Here is a 19841-nt window from a genome sequence, read left to right as displayed (position 1 = left end):
GACAAAAAGTCTGGAAAAAGAGTATAAAATTTCTATTTATAGGGCCGCGCCAATTAGAATCCTCGTAAAACTAAAATTCTCGGATTTTGCACCTCACGAACACGCGCGCACGCGCACCTATAAAAAACAGTGATACCTTAAACGCCTCGCGCGCGACTTCCCTGCAACTTCTCTGGAAAACTCTTCTGCGCGCGCGCGGGGCAGAAGCTCCTCCGCGCGCGCATTTCATAGCTCGCGCGCGCGCACCTATTAAAAACAGTGATTCCTTAAACGCCTCGCGCGCGACTTCCCTGCAACTTCTCTGGAAAACTCTTCTGCGCGCGCGTGGGGCAGAAGCTCCTCCGCGCGCGCATTAGCCTGGATGCCTCTGGATAATCCTTCTGCACACGCGTGAGCAATAGGCTCGCGCGCGCGGGGCTTGTTTGCACAGGATTCCCATAAAATGCTTATTTTCCTACAAAATTCAACCAGGAGAGTATAATGCATACATATAAAATAAAACACTAATAAAACTCACGAAAATAAAATAAATACACGCAAAATAAATATAAAATAACATAAAATAATGCATACTAAACACACTTATCACTCACCTCCTTACTTCCTTTCTCAGGTAAGAACGAAGAACTCAAAGAGGAAGAGCATACCTAATATCGGGCTGATGAAAAATGAGAAATTTAGAAGCGCAACTATAATTATTTGGTTTTCATTTTATTTTCCCTATGTTGATAGATTTTAGTTTTCATTTATTTATTTTGTTTATGATTTGTATTTGAGATGCAAAAGAACAAATTTCGTTATAAAATATAGTTTGGTTTTAATACAATATGCATGTTGAACCTTTATCTTTTTTGACAAATTGAAGAATGGAAAAAAAAATAAAAAAAAAAAAAGAAAAGAAAGAGAGTGAGTGAGTGAGTGAGTGAGTGTGAGAGATTTGAAGAAATATTATATATACTGCCCCACCACTAAAAATGGAGAAGAAATCGGTTTTTGTTTTTAAGGAGAAAAATCTAAATAAAATGTATCATTTTCGAAATTCAAATGAGAAGAGAGATATTATGTGGAACAGACTTTTTTTGGCACTTCGGTGTTCGAGACTAGGGGTGCAAACGAACCGAATCGAGCCGAATAATGGTAAAATTTTAAGGTTCGAATTTGGCTCGATAAGAGTATATTCGAGCTCGAGCTCGATTCGAAGTTCGATAATTTCAAATATTTTGGCTCGAGTTCGGCTCGAAATGAAGTTCGATTTCGAGTTCGGTTCAAAATATTCGAACCTATTCGTGAACTATTCGGATATTATGGTTCGAAAGCTCGAAATGTATATATATTATTATATAATTATATTATATTAATTAAATATTAAGGCTCGCGAACTATTCGCGAACTATCGAACGGAGTAATTTCGGCTCGAGCTCGGCTCGAAAAAATGTTCGAACATGTTCGAATTCGGCTCGAGTTCGATAAGCTCGAATACGAATCAAATATTTATCGAGCGGGCTCGTAAAGCTCACAAACAGGTTCGGTTCGTTTGCACCCCAACTCGAGACGGACAAGCAATGTAATTTGACGCGACAAATGGTTTGTTTTAGACTGTTTGAATAATTTTTCAGAAAACTTTTTCGCATGTTTGAAAAATTGGAGCCTTTGAAACTGCTCGATCGGCACAATTTTTTCAAGACTTAATTGTACCTTAATTTACTGCATCCTCCTCCAATTAATAAAAATTACAAAAATGAATCGTTATGGCCAGGGAGGGCTAAATTTTTATATTTTCATAATTAAATAGGTTAACAAATTCTTTACATAGCATTAATATTTAATAGTATTAAATTATATATATTATATTTCATAAGTAGATTAGATTTTTAAAAAAAACAATTTTGTAAAAATTTAACTGTGTGATTAAGAAATTTCTTTTTATTCTTAACTTGCTTGAATAGTTAAACTATATTATCGAATGTACCATTTAAAGCTTTTTCCCACTCACACCATCAATTCTTTACTAATTGTCTTGTAATTTTTTATTAGTATTTTTCAAAGAACAAAGCCCAATAAATGTAAGGAAAAATTGCTTTTTTGATCTTGTTATTTGTCACTCTGCGATTTTGGTCTTGTATATTTTCAAATTTCAGTTTTAGTCTGTTATATTTTTTATTTTTTTTGTAATTTTAGTCATTTTTTCGATGTGACGCTGATGTGACACCAATGCAGTGTTGTGTGGAGCTGACGTGTATAGTGTCACGTAAGTATTTTAGAAGAAAAAGGACTGAAATTATAAAAAATCAGAACATGCAAGACTAAAACTGAAATATGTAAATATAGAGGACCAAAATCACAAAGTGAGAAATATACAAAATCAAAATTGCAGTTTTCCATTAAATGTAATGAAGAGTTGGGTTGTGCTATAAAAATTATATTAAGCCCAAGTCATATACACAAATACATACATATTTTTTTAAAAAAAATACATACACATATATATAAGGGATAAGGGCGTGGGCAATGACGAAGCCAGAAATTGAAGTCTACCCGGGCTAAAAGTTTCTTTTGAAAACAATGTATAAAAAAAGAATTCTCAAGAAAAAAATTTAGTAATTATTCTTAGGAAAAAAAATTCTAACACCTTACATTATAGATTTTTTGGGCTTCTATAATCATTCAATGAGTGGGTATATTAGTGGGCTAATGCATGTCCATGAGTGAGTATTTTAATGGGCTAATGCATTAGTTATTAGTTTTGGGCTACCCAGGCTAATTCCAAAGTGATCCAAAAAATAAACACAAAAATATGTATAAAATTTTTTAAAAAAATTGGGCCACCGGGCCAAGGAGTAGCTCTGCCCTTGGGTGTGGGTAAGAATGGCAGCGGGGCTGGTTGGGGGCGGGTTCGGGGCAAACCCGAGACCCGCCTCGCCTCCCCTTGGACCCGCATCGCTCCGTGAACCCAGCGGGTCCAATCCGAGTTAGATCTGTTGGATCCGCCAAATTTTATATAATTTAAATTTTATTAAATAAAATTTTTTAATAACTTCAAAAATTAACAAAAAATTGTTAAATTATTTTTCAAATTTATATTAACAATATTTAGGACAAAAAATATTCTCACAAGTTAAAATGTATAATTTTTTATTTAATTAATAATTAAGAACCAAAGAAATTTTATAATAATATATTTTCATATTAAAAATATCATGATATATTAAAATCATTTCAATCCAAAAATATTATAAACTCAAATTATGGATAAATTATCGATTATTTAATATAAAAATATAATTATATATTAGGGTTAACACACTCCATTTTTAATTTTATATTAAAAATTGACAATTCTAACCTTTGATTGGTTTTATTTTTAGCAAACTCATTCTTAGTTTCAGACCTTCTATTCTTAAAATATGTTTTCTATAACATTATTACTAAAAATAATATAGTTTAATTTGTTAATGAAAACACAAAAAAATATCAAAAAATAATTACTAATTTTACTTTCATTTAATTTATATTTTATTTTAATTTTTCGAAAAAAATTGATAGTTCATTTTTATGTTTTAGTTTTTTATTGAGTATAACCTATCTCAATTTTTTTAAGTATAACTTAAAATTTTAAAATAATTATAATATCTTATAAAATATATATAACTTAATAAAAAATTTATTTTAAAATAATTTTTTTTTATAAATTTATAGTTAATATTTAGTTTATTTAAATTATAATAATTGAGTTTAAATAATATTTTTATATTATAAAATATATGTTTTTAATCACGAAAAAATATATTACAGAATAAAAAGTATAAAATAACATATAAATTTAAATTTTAGTCTTAAATTTTAAAATATTTTTTTTTATATTAAATTTTAATAAAATTTTGGTAAATCAAAATTTAATAAACTTTTTGTAAATCAAATTTTTTACATCCAACATATTATATATATATATATATATATATATATATATATATATATATATATATATATATATATATTTCATTTTGAAAAACTCCGATAACCATTCGTATATCATTCTAAAATTTAGGATAAAATAAATGATATCCGATATAAAGTATGCAACAAAATTCTAAAAATTAATACTGTAGTAGTTAAAAGTTAAAACAAAAGTGTGTATGATTTATTAAGGTAAATCAAAATTCTATTATATAAGAAAAGATATGATAAGGATAATTTTGTCTAATATTAAATTGATTAGGTAAGGTGGAGTGTTATTAACACGTTTTGGAGTGTAATAACACTCCCCTTATATATTATTAATATATATACATATATTTAATATTTATATATTATTATATATATTTTGGCAGGGCAGGTCCGGCTAAACCCGGGACCTGTCCCGGAAAAGCATGTGAGCCCGCTTGGCTGGGTCTAAACTCGCCCCGCCGTGCCGGGTTCGATGCAGGGCCCGATTTAGACCCGAACCATTGTTATCCCTAGGTGTGGGCTAGGCTGGGCAGCCCATACAATGTGTAGAGATTGAGAGAACTTGAATAATATTATTGATCTCACAATATGTATATTTATACAAGAGTATGCTAGACTATCAATCTAGAAGGATACAAATGACAACCTAAGATAAAACACCTATATACAAGGAAAAGATCATATCAATAAGGATACAAGATGAAATAAAATCATTATCAAATCAACACATATCTAACAGGCCCCCTCACGATGGAGGTTCCGAGGAAACACCAATCTTGAAAAGTAACTGGCGAAGACGCTGGCCTGACAAAGGTTTGGTAAGGGCATCAATCGTTGCCTTGATGTCGTGCATATAGTCAGTGATAGACTTGGAGTCTTTCACCGGATTGGAGATCTGAGTCTTGAGTTGTAAGATACGGCCACGACTCGGAGCCGCATAGGTTTTGGCCAGAGTTTGCCATGCATCATGAGAAGTGTTGGACGCGGCAATAAACGGGATTAAGGTGGGTGAGAAAGCACCAATAATACCGTTGAGCAGTAGCTGATCCTGTCGAACCCAAAAGGAGTGGGCAGGATTGGAGATCGTAACAGCATTGCTGGTGATTGTTGGCGGTGGGCAGGGCATCGAGCCATCCACATAGCCAAAGAGGTCGTAGCCAATTAGCAGAGACTGGAATTGAAGACGCCATGCCGGGTAGTTTGTGGAAGTAAGTTTCAAAGGAGCTAGCTTGCGCTGCCACATTAATGGCAATAAGAGAGCTGGACGGTGGGGTAAGGGCCATGGTGGTCACGGTGGTGACCGATGGTGTGCCGTCGGTCATGAAAAAAGAAATATAGGGTTAGCGACGTTTGCCTAATTTCTCTGATACCATGTAGAGATTGAGAGAACTTGAATAATATTATTGATCTCGCAATATGTATATTTATACCAGAGTGTGCTAGACTATCAATCTAGAAGGATACAAATCACAACCTAAGATAAACACCTATATACAAGAAAAATATCATATCAATAAGGATACAAGATGAAATAAAATCATTAACAAATCAACACATATCTAACACAATGGGTCCTTGAGGAACCTAGTTGGTGAGAATTTGAACAATGATCGCGAAATCAATTTTTCAGCCACACTTTTTCGGATGAACCTGTCAGTGCGAGTTACTTGACTCACTAATATGATTTACTGGCTATTGTATTAGCCTGATGTTTATCCAATGCACACCAAAAACTGACACCAAGGATGCGTAGTCAAAAAAAAAAAATCAATCGTAGTCAAGTTGAAATTTATGAAACTGAACAGGAGATATGGAAGTATGTCCTTTTCCACTTGGTTTTTGGTGTGAAACGAAGACTTTCGGGCAATTTTGCAAGCTAGAGTAAACAAGTCGTCGGATACTCGGATTCACAACTTTTCTTAAATTTAAATTTGAACTTAAGCATTCGATCGTCTTATGATATGATATGATATGAATGAAATATATATTTCTGGAAATGGGCATGAAGAAGGGACAGTGTTTTCTTGTGGCAGTTTCATTACTAAATATTCTGATCATGGCTTGTTTGGCCATGGCGTTAACCAACATAATCACTGATCAATCTGCCCTTCTTGCATTCAAATCCCAACTCAGTTTAGACCCTTCTCATGTTTTGTCCCGAAACTGGTCCCATTCTTCCCCAACATGCGAATGGATTGGAGTTACTTGCAGTTCTCGCCACCCAAGAGTTACAGCTTTAGATATTTCAGAGATGGGACTTCACGGAAATCTGCCCTCACAACTGGGAAACCTGTCGTTCCTAGTTTCTCTAAACTTGAGAAATAACAGTTTTCGTGGCCAACTTCCCCAAGAGTTGGCAAAGTTGCATAGATTGAGATTCTTGGATTTCGGGTTCAACAGCTTCACCGGCAACATCCCTTCTTTGTTCGGGATCTTGGTTGAACTTCGGTTCTTGAATCTTCGGAACAATTTTTTTACTGGTTCCATACCAAGTTTCGTAACGAATATGTCCAAGCTGGAAGTTTTTGATATATCATTCAATCCTTTACAGGGAGAAATCCCAGAAGCCTTTGGAAGTTTGTTTAACTTGAAGGAATTGCGATTACAATCTAACAACCTTATCGGTGTCGTACCGATGTCAGTTTTCAACATATCCACCATGGAAAATCTTGCTTTGACAGGGAATAGTTTGTCCGGCAATCTCCCTGAAGGCATGTGCCGCCGCCTCTGGAATCTGAAAACGCTTTATCTATCTTCCAACGAGCTGGAAGGTCCCATACCGCTAAATATTTCCGAGTGTTCACAGCTTACTGTTCTCTCCTTGTGGTATAATAAGTTTACTGGCTCCATCCCTCGAGGCATTGGAAGCTTAAGGGCACTTGAAGTATTGTATCTTAGTTTCAACCATTTTACAGGTGGTATATCTTATTTTGAAACAGAAATTTCATCATTGGATTTCATTTCACTGCATTCGAATGTGCCTTTCTTGTTTATAGAGTATACCTTTCTAACTATTCATACTCATACATAAGGCGTTAACCTCTATATGTTATCATAATCTTGTTGTCTCTTGGGATGTCGAACTTTATCAAACACAAGGTTTCTCCTATCTGGAACCTCAAGAATTGCGGAGAGTTCTACATTTTATTAACTATGCTTGTAGGTGGTAAACCTTGTATTGGCTCAGGATCTTGCTCATTGAATTTGCAGCATGTTATTCCTATTTTATGTTGTTGATGGACTTTTAACCTTTTCAAAACAATATTAAGTTTTATGAAGTTCACTCTTTTGCCAGGTGAAATCCCAAAAGAGATCGGTAACCTTGAAAAGTTGACGGAGCTACGAATGGAAGATAACTTTTTCGTGGGCTCTGTACCTTCATCTATCTGCAACAGCTCCTCATTGCAATACATCAATGTTGCAGAATGTAATCTAACCGGTTCCATTCCGTCCGACATGTGTTCTTCTTCTTCTCAGCTCAGAAAGGCTTATTTCTATGGGAACAACTTAACTGGAAGCATACCAAAAGGGATCGGAAACTTAACAATGCTGCAAATGTTGTATATTGGTTATAACAAGTTGACAGGTAAAATACTTGATGAAATTGCAGCTTGTGCATCCAAGAAATTTATATGAAATCGTCCTTGTTTTTCAGGAACAATTCCAGAAGGGATAGGCAATCTTAACAACTTGTTGTTCTTGGATTTGTCATACAATGACTTGAGTGGTTATATCCCTGAAAAAATCTTCAACATCTCAACATTAAGGTCGATTGTTGTTTCATCGAATAAGCTATTGGGTCACCTTCCATCGATTTTGAATCATGGGCTACCTGATCTAGAAGTGTTCTACCTCGATCACAATTTTTTCTTTGGAGAAATGACTGATTCTATCTCAAATTCGTCCAAACTCATCTTCCTCGACTTTTCTTTCAACAATCTCACTGGACAAATTCCCCACTCCTTTGGGAAGTTGAGTCTTTTGGAAATTTTACTATTAACCGCGAACAATTTGGTTAGTGAAACATCGGAACTAAGCTTCATCACTCCATTGAGCAACTGCAGCTATCTAAGTGAATTCAGTATAGGAGCTAATCCTTTCAATGGAGTTCTCCCAGTTTCCATAGGGAATCTGTCAACTTCTATTCAGAAATTATATGCTCACAACTGTGGTCTTCGAGGCAGAATTCCAGATGGACTTGGAAATCTTGAAAATTTGATTATTCTGGGTATGTTCCGTAATGAACTCACAGGAGCTATTCCGAATACATTGGAAAACCTGAGAAAACTTCAAGCTTTTTCTCTTCACCACAACAAACTGAGGGGATCGATACCTGATATCCTCTGCACACTACCGAATTTGGCTCTATTGTCTCTTATGCATAACAAAATCACTGGTTCTATCCCTGATTGCATTGGAAATCTTACTTCTCTAAGGGCACTATACTTGGGGACAAACAGATTAAATTATGTGATACCTACAAGCCTATGGAGACTCCGCGATATTCTCGAGTTGGATTTGTCTTCAAATATGTTGACGGGTTCTCTACCTTCAGATATTAGATATATGAAGGTTGCAACCATCCTTGATTTCTCAAAAAATCAATTCTCAAGTATCATTCCTAGCTCTATTGGAGGCGTAGGGAGCATTGTCGATCTTTCTTTGGCACGAAACAGATTTCAAGGATCTATTCCCGAGTCCATTGGTAAGTTGGTGAGTTTGGAGACACTGGATCTTTCACACAACAATCTTTCTGGAACTATCTCAACGTCGCTGGAAGCACTTCAGTATCTCAAGTACTTCGATGTTTCTTTCAATGAGTTAAGCGGTCCCATCCCTACTGGTGGCCCCTTCAAATCTTTTCCAAGTAAATTCTTCATTTCTAATGAAGGGCTTTGTGGTGATTCTAAATATGGAGTTCCACCTTGTCATGAAAATACAATCCCTAAATCGAAGAGGAAGAAAGTGAGTCCTCATGTTGTGTATGTTTTCGTGGGGATTTCAATGCTAGCTTTCATCATAGCCATGTCATATCTACTTGCAAGATACCGAGAGAAAAACAAGGTAGAATCCCCTACAGAGAGTTCATTCATTACTGCACCATCACGAGTCTCGTATCAGGAACTTGTAAAGGCAACCGAAGGATTCAATGAGAATCATTTACTTGGGACAGGAAGTTATGGTTCTGTCTACAAAGGGACGCTTGAGGATGGCGAAGATGTGGCGGTGAAAGTGTTCCACTCGCATTCAGAAGGCGGATTCAAGAGTTTTGACACTGAATGTGAAGTCTTGCGTACGCTACGTCATAGAAATCTCTGCAAAGTCATTGGAAGTTGCTCGAACGAAGACTTCAAGGCATTGGTTCTCAAATATATGCCTAATGGAAGCCTCGAACAATGGCTATATTTGGAAAACAACTTCTTGAATATCGTGCAAAGACTGAACATAATGATAGACATAGCATGTGCACTAGAATATCTACACTATGGTTACTCAATACCGATAATTCATTGTGATTTAAAGCCAAGCAATGTGCTCTTAGATGAAGAAATGGTTGCCCATTTGAGCGATTTTGGGGTCGCGAAGCTTCTAAGTGATGGAGTTAGCGTTACGCTCACAAGGACGCTTGCCACATTAGGCTATATTGCACCAGGTGAACATGCCATTTTTCATCTCCTTCATTAATCACATTTTTAAACTTTTACTTGCTATATATAACTTTGATGAACTTATTTTTTTTTTCTTGTTTTATAGAATATGGTTCGGAAGGATTGGTATCCGTAAAATGTGATGTTTACAGCTACGGCATAATGTTGATGGAAGTTTTTACGGGAATGAAGCCGAATGATATAAAGTTTACAGGGGATTTAAGCCTAAGGAAGTGGGTGAATGATTGTGTGCCTGATGCAATTGTGCAAGTTATAGATTCGGAATTATTGAACTCGGAAGAAGAATATCTCCATGAAAAGGTGGAATGCTTGGTGTCAATAATGGAGATAGCTTTAAAATGTTGTATGGAGAATCCTAGCGAAAGGAGAATTAGCATGAAATATGTTGTTGTAGCATTGAAGAAGATCATGTCTCAACACCTTCAGTACTATACTCCAAAACAAGTGAGCAACCTTTGAAATTGGAGTTGTACTTGTACCAATGTTTTATATGTGTGGTAAAAATACACTGTTAATGATTCTATACTTGTTTCCTTTAATTTTCTTCGAATTTCGCTTCTCTTTGATAAATTATACGTTTATGGTAATATTTTTTTTAGTATCTTTCAATTCCTAAATCTATAAAACCTCGAAATTTTGGTTGCTTAAAAGTGCTGCTTTATATGTGTCTTTTGAGCTTCCGTTTGAATCAAAAAGCTTATATTTGTCTTTTGAGTTTCCGTTTATTGCTTAATTATCAACTAATTAACACCTTACTGTTTAATTAAAATTATACCATTTGCTAACTAATTTTCAATCAATTTAGTCATGACATCTTAATTAATTTTACAAAAATACAATCAAATCCTCATTTTATTTTAACTTCCCCTCAACTTATTTCAAACAATATCACATTACTTATCAATTTATTTTTTTAATCACATTTTATCTATTTTTTTTATAGAATTTTAAAAGTACTAATATTTTTTTATCTTAATCTAAATATAAATTTTTAAATATTTAAGTTATTAGTCTTGAAATAACATGAAAATAAATTAAAATCAAAACATTATTTATTCAAAAAACATTTTATATATGCTCCGCGCATCGTGCATTAGGTATACATTATGAATTTGTGAACAATTCAATTCATAAGCTAAATATTTTTCCACGAATAATTAAGATATAACAAAATTGAGTAAGAAAAATGCTAATTGTGGTAAATCGATTTTTTTTAAAAAAATATTAAAATCAATATAAATAGCTTCTAGCAACATGAAACATTTACATTTCCTAAGGTATAATCACATAATAATTAAGTTCGAAGTAATTCTCCATAAATTTCTAAAATATTTTCTTCAAACACATGCTTTTCCTTTCGATTATTCTCATTTAGTATTTATATTTAACCGGACAATTTTTATCATACAAGTTTGCATGGTTTGATTATATGAATCCTCCTCCTGCCTTTTTCTCTTATTTGGTATGCATTATTTCAAATAAAATTATTTGTGAATTTACATGACTATCTTTTTTCCATTAATACTACGTAATTAATGTGTTTTTTTAATTATTTATTTATGTAACTCTTCAACTAATTAAGTAATAATTCATTAAAAAAATATATCATGCACAATTTCAAATAAAAAAATTAAAATTTTATGCATCTACTATTTATTATTTGTTTTTTTCTCTTATTTGATATGCACAATTTCAAATAAAATTATTTTTGAATTTACATGTCTACTTTTTTCCATTAATACTATATACTCTATGTCATGTTGTATCCTAATAATTTTTCACAAAAAATCAGATGAGGGTGCCTCATAATTCATTAATTTTGTGAACGGATCTCTGATTCGATCAAATCTATAAAAAAAATATTATTTTTTATGTTAAAAATAAAATTAATTCTTTTGATTAAAAATATGGATCAAATCGACCCGTTTCATTGATATAAATATGTGTAGTGAGCCAACCCGAATTCATTACTAATCAGAATTTAGAGTTAACAAAGCATACAATTAACACTAATCAGAAAAACTTTGCGGAATCTTAAATAAATACTGGTTAGCAGAATACAACCGACTAATAAAATAATTCGATATACAACTCAATCGAATAAATTTTAACAACAATAATTCCTACAGCTAAGTCCTGCTGTCTCTTCCTGGTCACCGACTGCTCCGAGTCTCTGGGCGCACTACTTGCACCTGCAACTGCCCCGTCGAATGGGGCGTCCAGACAACAACAAAATACTGGACGTGAGCTATAAGCTCAATACGCTAATACAGATAACATATAAACATGATGCATGCATATGTATACTTGGGTGTCATACTAGGAATAATATCCTACTCAGTTTAGGCGCCATGGTATGTAGCACGCTGAGCCATCGCATCAGGAGGTTACTCACGTACCATATAACCCGTGGACATATCCGAAACCAAAACCATGGTATCCATCCACACATGCAATGGGGCTGAGCAACCCCTATACTGTGTAAGGCAATAATACCGCTAATCAAGATATATGCATATGTAGCATAACATAAACATGCAATCATGACACATAAATATTGCAACATATTAGCATGCATACCCGCTAACAATATCAGTCAGTACTTACGTATCTTTCTAAAAGCAGTCCTATGAGTCTCACTCTAGGTTTCACGCTTATCACCAACTCTACAATGCAAATATTCATGCATCAATATTTATGCTCTAAAAGCCTTAAATAAGCTATTGCATACTTCTAAATATTTTTAGAAAGCAAAATCTATACCACCGTTCGTCTTTAGCCCGCTGATGGCGACTATCCCGCACCTATGGGCACACCCCTGCTGCAGCTCCACAGCTTCGAGCACTTCTCCGCTACTATTTCAGACACTGTCTGACTGTACTAAAATATACTTCCTATTTCAACTCTAAAATAAAAGTACCCAAAGCCCTAAAATAGAGCCACGTGGACGAAGGAGAGAAGTTTCTGAGCGTCTAAATTATGAGATCCTCGGCCTTATATATAGGCACGAGTTCGGACCGTCTGAACTGTGGGGACCTCGGGTGCTAATCTAAGCTTATAGGGCAATTAATAACTAGAAATATTTAATCTGTAATACCGAACATATGGCGACGCAAAACCATACATTTGGCAACGCAAAAACCCGTCGCTAAATGAATAAATTTTTTTTTTAACTCAAGGAGGGTGAGCTCGAGCTGTACTATTTGGCCGCTCGAGCGCTCCCTCTTTACCCAACCTATGGGTTGGGTTGTCTTGGGCTGTGCCCGAGCTGCCAAATTGTGCAGCTCGAGCATTGCCCTGAGCAGTGCTCGACTCTGTTTTTCTCAGCTCTTGTGTGCTCTGTTTAAGTGCTTCTAAAAGTTTCTCTTTTCAATCCAAAACATGCACAACATTTAAACCAAGTTCTAAATATATTCATGAGTCAATAACACATCCATCTAGTGATTCAAATACAAGAAAAGCTAGATGAAAAACGAGCATACAACAAGTAACACATATATACAAAGGTTCTTGTTCTTATTCTAACATGTTTAGCAATTCATATTACATGTTCTCTTGCTTAAAACCTGAGTCCTCACTTGCTAAGCTTTATCTCAATCTATCCTGGTGGTTGTTGATTCGATCTCGCCCCACCTATTGCCATGCACACATACAAAACAAAGCAATAGCCGGATAACTCCGGTGAGAAATATAATTCTTAGTATAAATGATATGAACATGCTATAATGTTAAACAAAAATGAAATGCATGTTCCAAAGGAAAGGTTATCAAGTCTGATACAAAGAATTCTTAGTTATTGGGATCCCGGAAAATAAAATATCCCACTAACCACCGACTCTCCCTCTCGAGGTGGCGTCAAATATCTTAAATTCTCTGACTTTGGTACAATCATAGTAAGTCATCTAGCTCTAGGATTAAATCTATATCCCTTGACACTTACTACAACTTACCAAACACCAATTGCAATCTAGGCCGCCAGGCCCTCTATGAGACTTGGTTTTTGGCTCAAGATAAATGCATACAAAACTAATGCATTAAGCTATAATCTATATACAACAAGCCAAAACCAAAACATACAACTCATACTAGTCAAGAAAGTTCACATTATACATACAAACAAGCAAAAGCAACTAAGCATACACGTATGTGGTTTAGGAAATTCGAGAATCATATATCTATCTCGAATATTCTATCCCTTCGTGGTTGTATCAATTTATACCTTTCTTTCTTGTGTTTAAAATGCTCCAATCTTGTTCTTTATTCTTCCGATTCAAAATCAAAGTTCTTGAGTTCGATGTCCCTTGTTTTCAAGCTGAAAACACAATAGATTAACTAGAAATATCAGTAAGAAACTCACTTCAATCATATCTCAATCAAGGAGAATCCAATACTAGCCAATTCCTGACTTAACGACTTAACGGTACAAGATCGGTAATCGAAACGATATCGAATTCAATATGCCATTCTTTTCCAACTTACAACACATACATATCAGCATACACAACAACATATGCCAACATATCAGAAGCTATACATCTTGAATAAAGGCTGGAATTTCATAGCAGATACAATACTTGTCCGTTCTTCAATCCGATTGCAATATATCGATGCATATATTCTCAAGAACACATAGTCACAATTAAAATATGATTCCTTCAACATAAAAATCTCGAAATATGCTGAATCATTGAGATACTTACATCAAAGCGTAACCTTTCTTGTAAGGATTCCAAAACTATGCCCGGATTAAAAATCGGATGAATGGTTATTGAGAAATCAAAGTTTGAAACTTGAGAACTTGAAGGGAATTCTGATGTGTACGTTTTTTTTGCCAATAATATCTGATAAAATATAATGTATACACGTTTAAATGTATAAAAAGGCCATGTGTCTACTTCAATTTCAACTATTTGCACTTTGGTCCCTGTACTTTGGCATATTTTCAATTCAGTCCCCGGAAAATCAATTTAATTCAATTTCAATACTAAATAATTTAATAATATTAGAATTTAATTCTAAACTCTAAATATTCCTAAATTAAATATTCTTATATTAAAATTAAATAATTTCGGGTCTTACATTTCTCCCCCTCTAAAGCATGAGTTCGTCCTCGAATTCATAAGCAATATGTATAAGCAGTCTGTATACAGATAAGATAAATAAATGATAGAAAACAGAATAAGAACTCACATCAATGGAACAACTCTATAAATATTTTTCTCATATCTGACTCAGTCTCCCAAGTCGCTTCTTCAATGTCATGTCGACTCCACTGAACTTTGACTAACTGAATACTCTTGTTTCTGAGCTGTTTGTCTTTGCGATCAAGAATCTGAATAGGTTGCTCAAAATAACTGAGAGTTTCATCAAGTTCAGCTTCATCAGGCTGAATAATATGGGAAGAATCAGGCTGATACTTCCGAAGCATCGAGATATGGAATATATCATGAATATCAGACAAAGATGGAGGAAGAGCGAGTCGATAAGCAAGATCGTCTATCTTCTCGATAATCTCATACGGACCAATAAAACGTGGAGATAATTTTCCTTTCTTGTCGAATCTGACTGTACCTCTAAACGGAGATATATTCAAGAACACTCTGTCTCCCTGGTCAAATGATAGAGGCCGTCGTCTGATATCCGCATACTTTTTTTGTCTGTCCTGAGCTGTTTTCATTCTTTTCTGTATAAGCTTCACTTTTTCAATCATTTCTCGGATCATATCAGGCCCAACGTCAGGTACTTCTGAGATATCATCCCAGTATAACGGTGATCTACATTTCTTTCTGTACAGTGCTTCAAATGAAGTCATCTCAATGCTTATCTGATAGCTGTTATTGTAAAAAAATTCTGCAAGTGGTAATGAATATTGCCAAGTAGTACCAAAATCTAGTACTACAGCTCTCAGCATATCCTCAAGTGTCTGGATAGTCCGCTCTGACTGTCCGTCCGTTTGAGTATGATAAGCTGTACTCAGATGCAATTGAGTACCAAGAGCTTGTTGCAAGCTATTCCAAAAGTGTGGTGTAAATCTAGGGTCTCGATCTGAAACAATAGATTTAGGCACACCATGTAATCTTACCACTTCTCTGACATAAATTTCTGCCATTTGATCATGTTTGTACGTCATTTTGTACGGAATAAAGCACGCTGATTTTGTCAACCTGTCAATAATCACCCAAATGGCATCGCACCCTCTGGATGAACATGGTAGCTGTGTAACGAAATCCATGGAAATGTAATCCCACTTCCACTCTGGAATGGACAAACTCTGCAATAGACCACCTGGCCTCTTTCTTTCCGCTCTCACATGTTGGCAATTCAAACATTTAGACACAAAACCTGTGACATCTGCTTTCATCTGTTTCCACCAATACCGTGTCTTTAGATCATTATACATTTTTCTGCCACCAGGATGAATACTGAATCTACTGCTGTGAGCCTCTTTCACTATCTGTTGTTTCAAATCTGAAATGTCTGGTACAACAATTCTGTTATTCACATATAACACATCATCAGCACTGACCTGATATTCAGATTGATGCCCAGATTTGAACATTTCAATTGATTTTTGAATATTCTGATCATCTTTCTGTGCTTTTTGATTCTCATCAGAAGTTCTGGCTCAGCTTTAATAACACAAACTCTGATAGGCTGCATATCTGTTTTAAATAATAATCCAGAAATACAGCAATCTTCTACCAATTGAGATACACCTATCATAGATAAGGATAAAGAATATACCTTTCTACTTAAGGCATCTGCAGCTGCATTAGATTTCCCTGGATAGTATTTAATCTCGCAATCAAAATCTTTCAATAAATCAAGCCATCTACGCTGGCTCATATTCAATTTTGACTGCGAAAATAGATATTTTAAACTTTTGTGATCAGGATAGATGTCAAACTTCTCAACATACAGATAATGTCGTCATATCTTCAATGCAAAGACAATAGCGGCAAGCTCCAAATCATGGATAGGATACCAAGTCTCGTGTGGCTTTAACTGTCTCGAAGCATAAGCTATAACATGACCTCGCTGCATAAGCACACAACCCAGACCCCTGTGAGAAGCATCACAATAAACAACAAAATCACCTGCACCTGAAGGAATCGTCAAGATAGGTGCACTGGTAAGCCTCTTTTTCAACTCCAAGAAACTAGATTCACAAGCTTCAGTCCAAACATACGGCATATTCTTCTGAGTTAACTGCATAATAGGCTTGGAAATGCTGGAAAAATCTTGATAAATCTGTGATAGTATCCTGCTAAGCCCATAAAACTCTGTATTTCTGGCACTGATGTAGGTCTAGGCCAATTAAGTATATCCTCTACCTTGCTTGGATCCACTGAAATGCCATCACCTAAAATGATATGCCCAAGAAATACAAATTTCTGCAACCAAAACTCACATTTCGATAACTTGGCATATAATTTCTCAGTTCTCAAAGTCTGTAAGATGATTCTGAGATGTTCAACGTGATCATGCACATTTTTGGAATATATCAATATATCATCAATAAAAATAATGACAAAATCATCCAAATATTTCTGAAATACTCTATTCATCAATCCCATAAATACTGCAGGAGCATTGGTTGAACCAAAAGACATGAGAATAAATTCATAATGTCTATACCTTGTTCTGAAAGCATTTTTAGGGATATCTTCATCTCGTACCCATAGCTGATGATATCCGAATCGTAAATCAATCTTATAATAGATAGCTGAATCATAAGTACATTTTGTATGCATTAGTTTGTGATATTTTTATGTCTATTTTGTGTGCATTCATATTGTTTTTATGTGTTTTTATGTGTTTTAGTCCATGTTTGTGTATGTAAGACCCAGAAGTTAATTATCTGGTAATTTGGCATAATTAGAATAATTATTGAGATGTTCAATAAAAATAATTATTTATGCCAAATAAATTAGAAAGTGTATTAAAAAATATATGTATTTTTGAATATCGAGATTTAAGCGATATAAAATACATATTAGAGCTAAAATAATACACGAGCGTTAAAATATCTGGACTGTGTCAAGTTGCCCAAATAATAATTAAATAGAGGCAAACACACACCCTTACATATATACATCACACGCATAAAGAAAAGAAAGAGAAAAGATAAGAAAAGTTCTTCCCTAATTCCAAATCCCGTCACTCCCGTCACCCCTCTGCGCAGCTCCGGTAAATTGCCCATAACTTCTTCGTTCGGAGTCCAAAATTCAATTCGTTTGTTGGGTTTTCTTCCTTACATCCGTGGCTTCGATTGAAGCTAATAATCGCTGATTTTGGTCCACGTTTAGGCACGAATCGACCCACTTTCAGAAGCTGGTTGTGCTGCTATTTCTGCTGTGTTTCTTCAAGGTAACTAGCTTCGATCTTGGAGTATTTTAGACAATATTTATGCTGTATTTTGAATCTTAAGGATAGCTGAACCTTCCCCTGTTCGTTTGCCCCTTTTCCAGCCATTTTCCGGCGAGCTTTTCGACGAGTTCGAAGGTTGCTACGGTCCAGCTAGTTTAGCTTCGAGTTGTGATGTTTTAATCCCTGCTTCCAGCCTTGAGCGTGAGTTTCCAACTGGTTTAGTTGAGGTATAGTGGGCTGCCCGATATTGGGATTTTACCCGCTTGGATTTAATTTGATTTCGTTGGTTATATCGCATCGTTTTGATATATATTGAAATATTAATTGTGTTGTAGGCCGAAACTTTGGGAATTAGAGTTGAGGACCTTCGTTTGAATTGGTATAGGTATGTTACGGTTGTAACATACAACGGTAAAAATATAAATATTGTTTTACCGATATTATGTTGATTACGTGAACTATATGGATTATGTGAATTTAAATGCCTCGTTGTTTATATGTTAAATTATTTGATATATTTTGTGGCATTTAGAATAGGGCATGATATTCACTACATCACACGTTGAGCCCTATCATTCTTGTTACCCGTTATCATGTTGTATTGTACTCTGGGCACACGTATTGTTATTTCGGGAATCAGCTGGTGGCTTTTTATGCCTAGTATCCCTGAGACCGAAATTATGATTGTCTATTCCTTGATGCATTTTCTGTGTGATATGCACTTGGAATCTTGACATCGTATGTTGTTCGTTATTGTGCCTATCTGTTGTATCGTTATCAGCTGTATGGAGCCGAGTCGTGGGTGTTTAATTTCACCCAGCACGACATACCTCGCATACTTGGCAGGGCGGTTTAGTTACATGACGATGTAGCTCCCCTGTGTTCTAGCTCGAGCATTGTTCCAGTTGTTATCGTACCGTTTGTTGGCTCCTGTTATCTCGTTTACTTTGAGCCCAGTTCATGCATTGCATACTACATTTTATAATGTGTTTATGCATAGTTTATATGTTTTGTTGTTGTTGCCTAACTGTTTCATACCAGAATCCTAACCTCATTTAATTCTGGGAGGCTACTGTGGCTGCTGTTTGGCACCATGGTAGGCTACCCAAGTGACTTTTCAGCACCAGGCGAAGGGTCCGCTGGCGGAGCTCGTTGAGGAGGTTGGATCATGTCTTGTCTCCCAGTTATATTATGTATTATCGGAGTTATATTATGTATTATGTTAGAGTCATTTTAATATTCTCCGGGGATATGCCCCGATGTATTTGTGTTGTATTTGAGAGTTCCTGCTATGTTTTAAATTATTATCAAGCCTTGTCGGCTCAGGTATGTGTTAACTGTTTTAATTTGTTTTCGTGCCTGGCCGGCACATGGTTGTGTGATGTTTAAATTTGTTGAGGTCCTAGTTTTAGTTATTTTAAATAAACTGCTGTCTGTGTATTTTGGGATGTCCTACTTACGTGGAGGCCATGCCGAAATTTTTATAGGCCCAAAATTTATTTTAAATCGTTTTTCCACTGCTTTGACTTCTAATTACTTGTTTGTATGATAATTAAATGTAATTAGAGTAACCGGGCCTCACAGTGTATTTCACTCTCCGGGTTAATTTTGTAGGAAAATGAATTGTTGAAGAGTGAATTACGAAGCAGCTTTGTTCAAAAAATCAATTTAATTTTAGAGAGATCAAAATCCAATCTCCACCGTTCAGAATGAAGTTCAAGATGTTTTGAAACTGCTGTCCAAATTTCAGCTCAATCCGACAGCTAGAACTTGAGATATGAATTTTTCAAAATTGTCGCACGCAGTAGAAATTGCATGGCGCGCGAGCGAGATTTGAACTCGCCCGCGCGAGTCACA

General features: G+C 35.1%; 1 protein-coding gene and 1 long non-coding RNA gene across 4 annotated transcripts; both read left to right on the top strand.

Annotated features, from left to right (window-relative positions):
* Positions 1–5869: 5869 nt before the first annotated feature.
* LOC140891194 (uncharacterized) lies at positions 5870–10189 on the top strand. Its single transcript, XM_073299555.1, has 4 exons — positions 5870–6860; positions 7241–7531; positions 7601–9598; positions 9700–10189. Exons 1-4 carry the CDS (start codon positions 5921–5923, stop codon positions 10071–10073), a joined length of 3603 nt encoding a protein of 1200 aa, XP_073155656.1. The 5' UTR covers positions 5870–5920; the 3' UTR covers positions 10074–10189.
* A 7547-nt stretch (positions 10190–17736) lies between these two features.
* LOC140893151 (uncharacterized) lies at positions 17737–19468 on the top strand. 3 transcript variants are annotated; one of them, XR_012153042.1, is made up of 5 exons: positions 17737–17804; positions 17924–17984; positions 18086–18211; positions 18320–18369; positions 19053–19468. It is a non-coding gene; the product is annotated as an uncharacterized lncRNA (long non-coding RNA). The 3 variants fall into 3 exon arrangements; XR_012153043.1 differs by having other exon boundaries at positions 17757–17984; positions 19085–19468; XR_012153041.1 differs by having other exon boundaries at positions 17757–17984.
* The last annotated feature ends 373 nt before the right edge of the window (positions 19469–19841 follow it).

Source organism: Henckelia pumila, chromosome 3, assembly GCF_033568475.1.
Source record: "Henckelia pumila isolate YLH828 chromosome 3, ASM3356847v2, whole genome shotgun sequence".
Classification (NCBI taxonomy): domain Eukaryota; kingdom Viridiplantae; phylum Streptophyta; class Magnoliopsida; order Lamiales; family Gesneriaceae; genus Henckelia; species Henckelia pumila.
The sequence above is the reverse complement of the archived record's forward strand: the minus strand, read 5'-3'. Positions and strand labels throughout refer to the sequence as shown.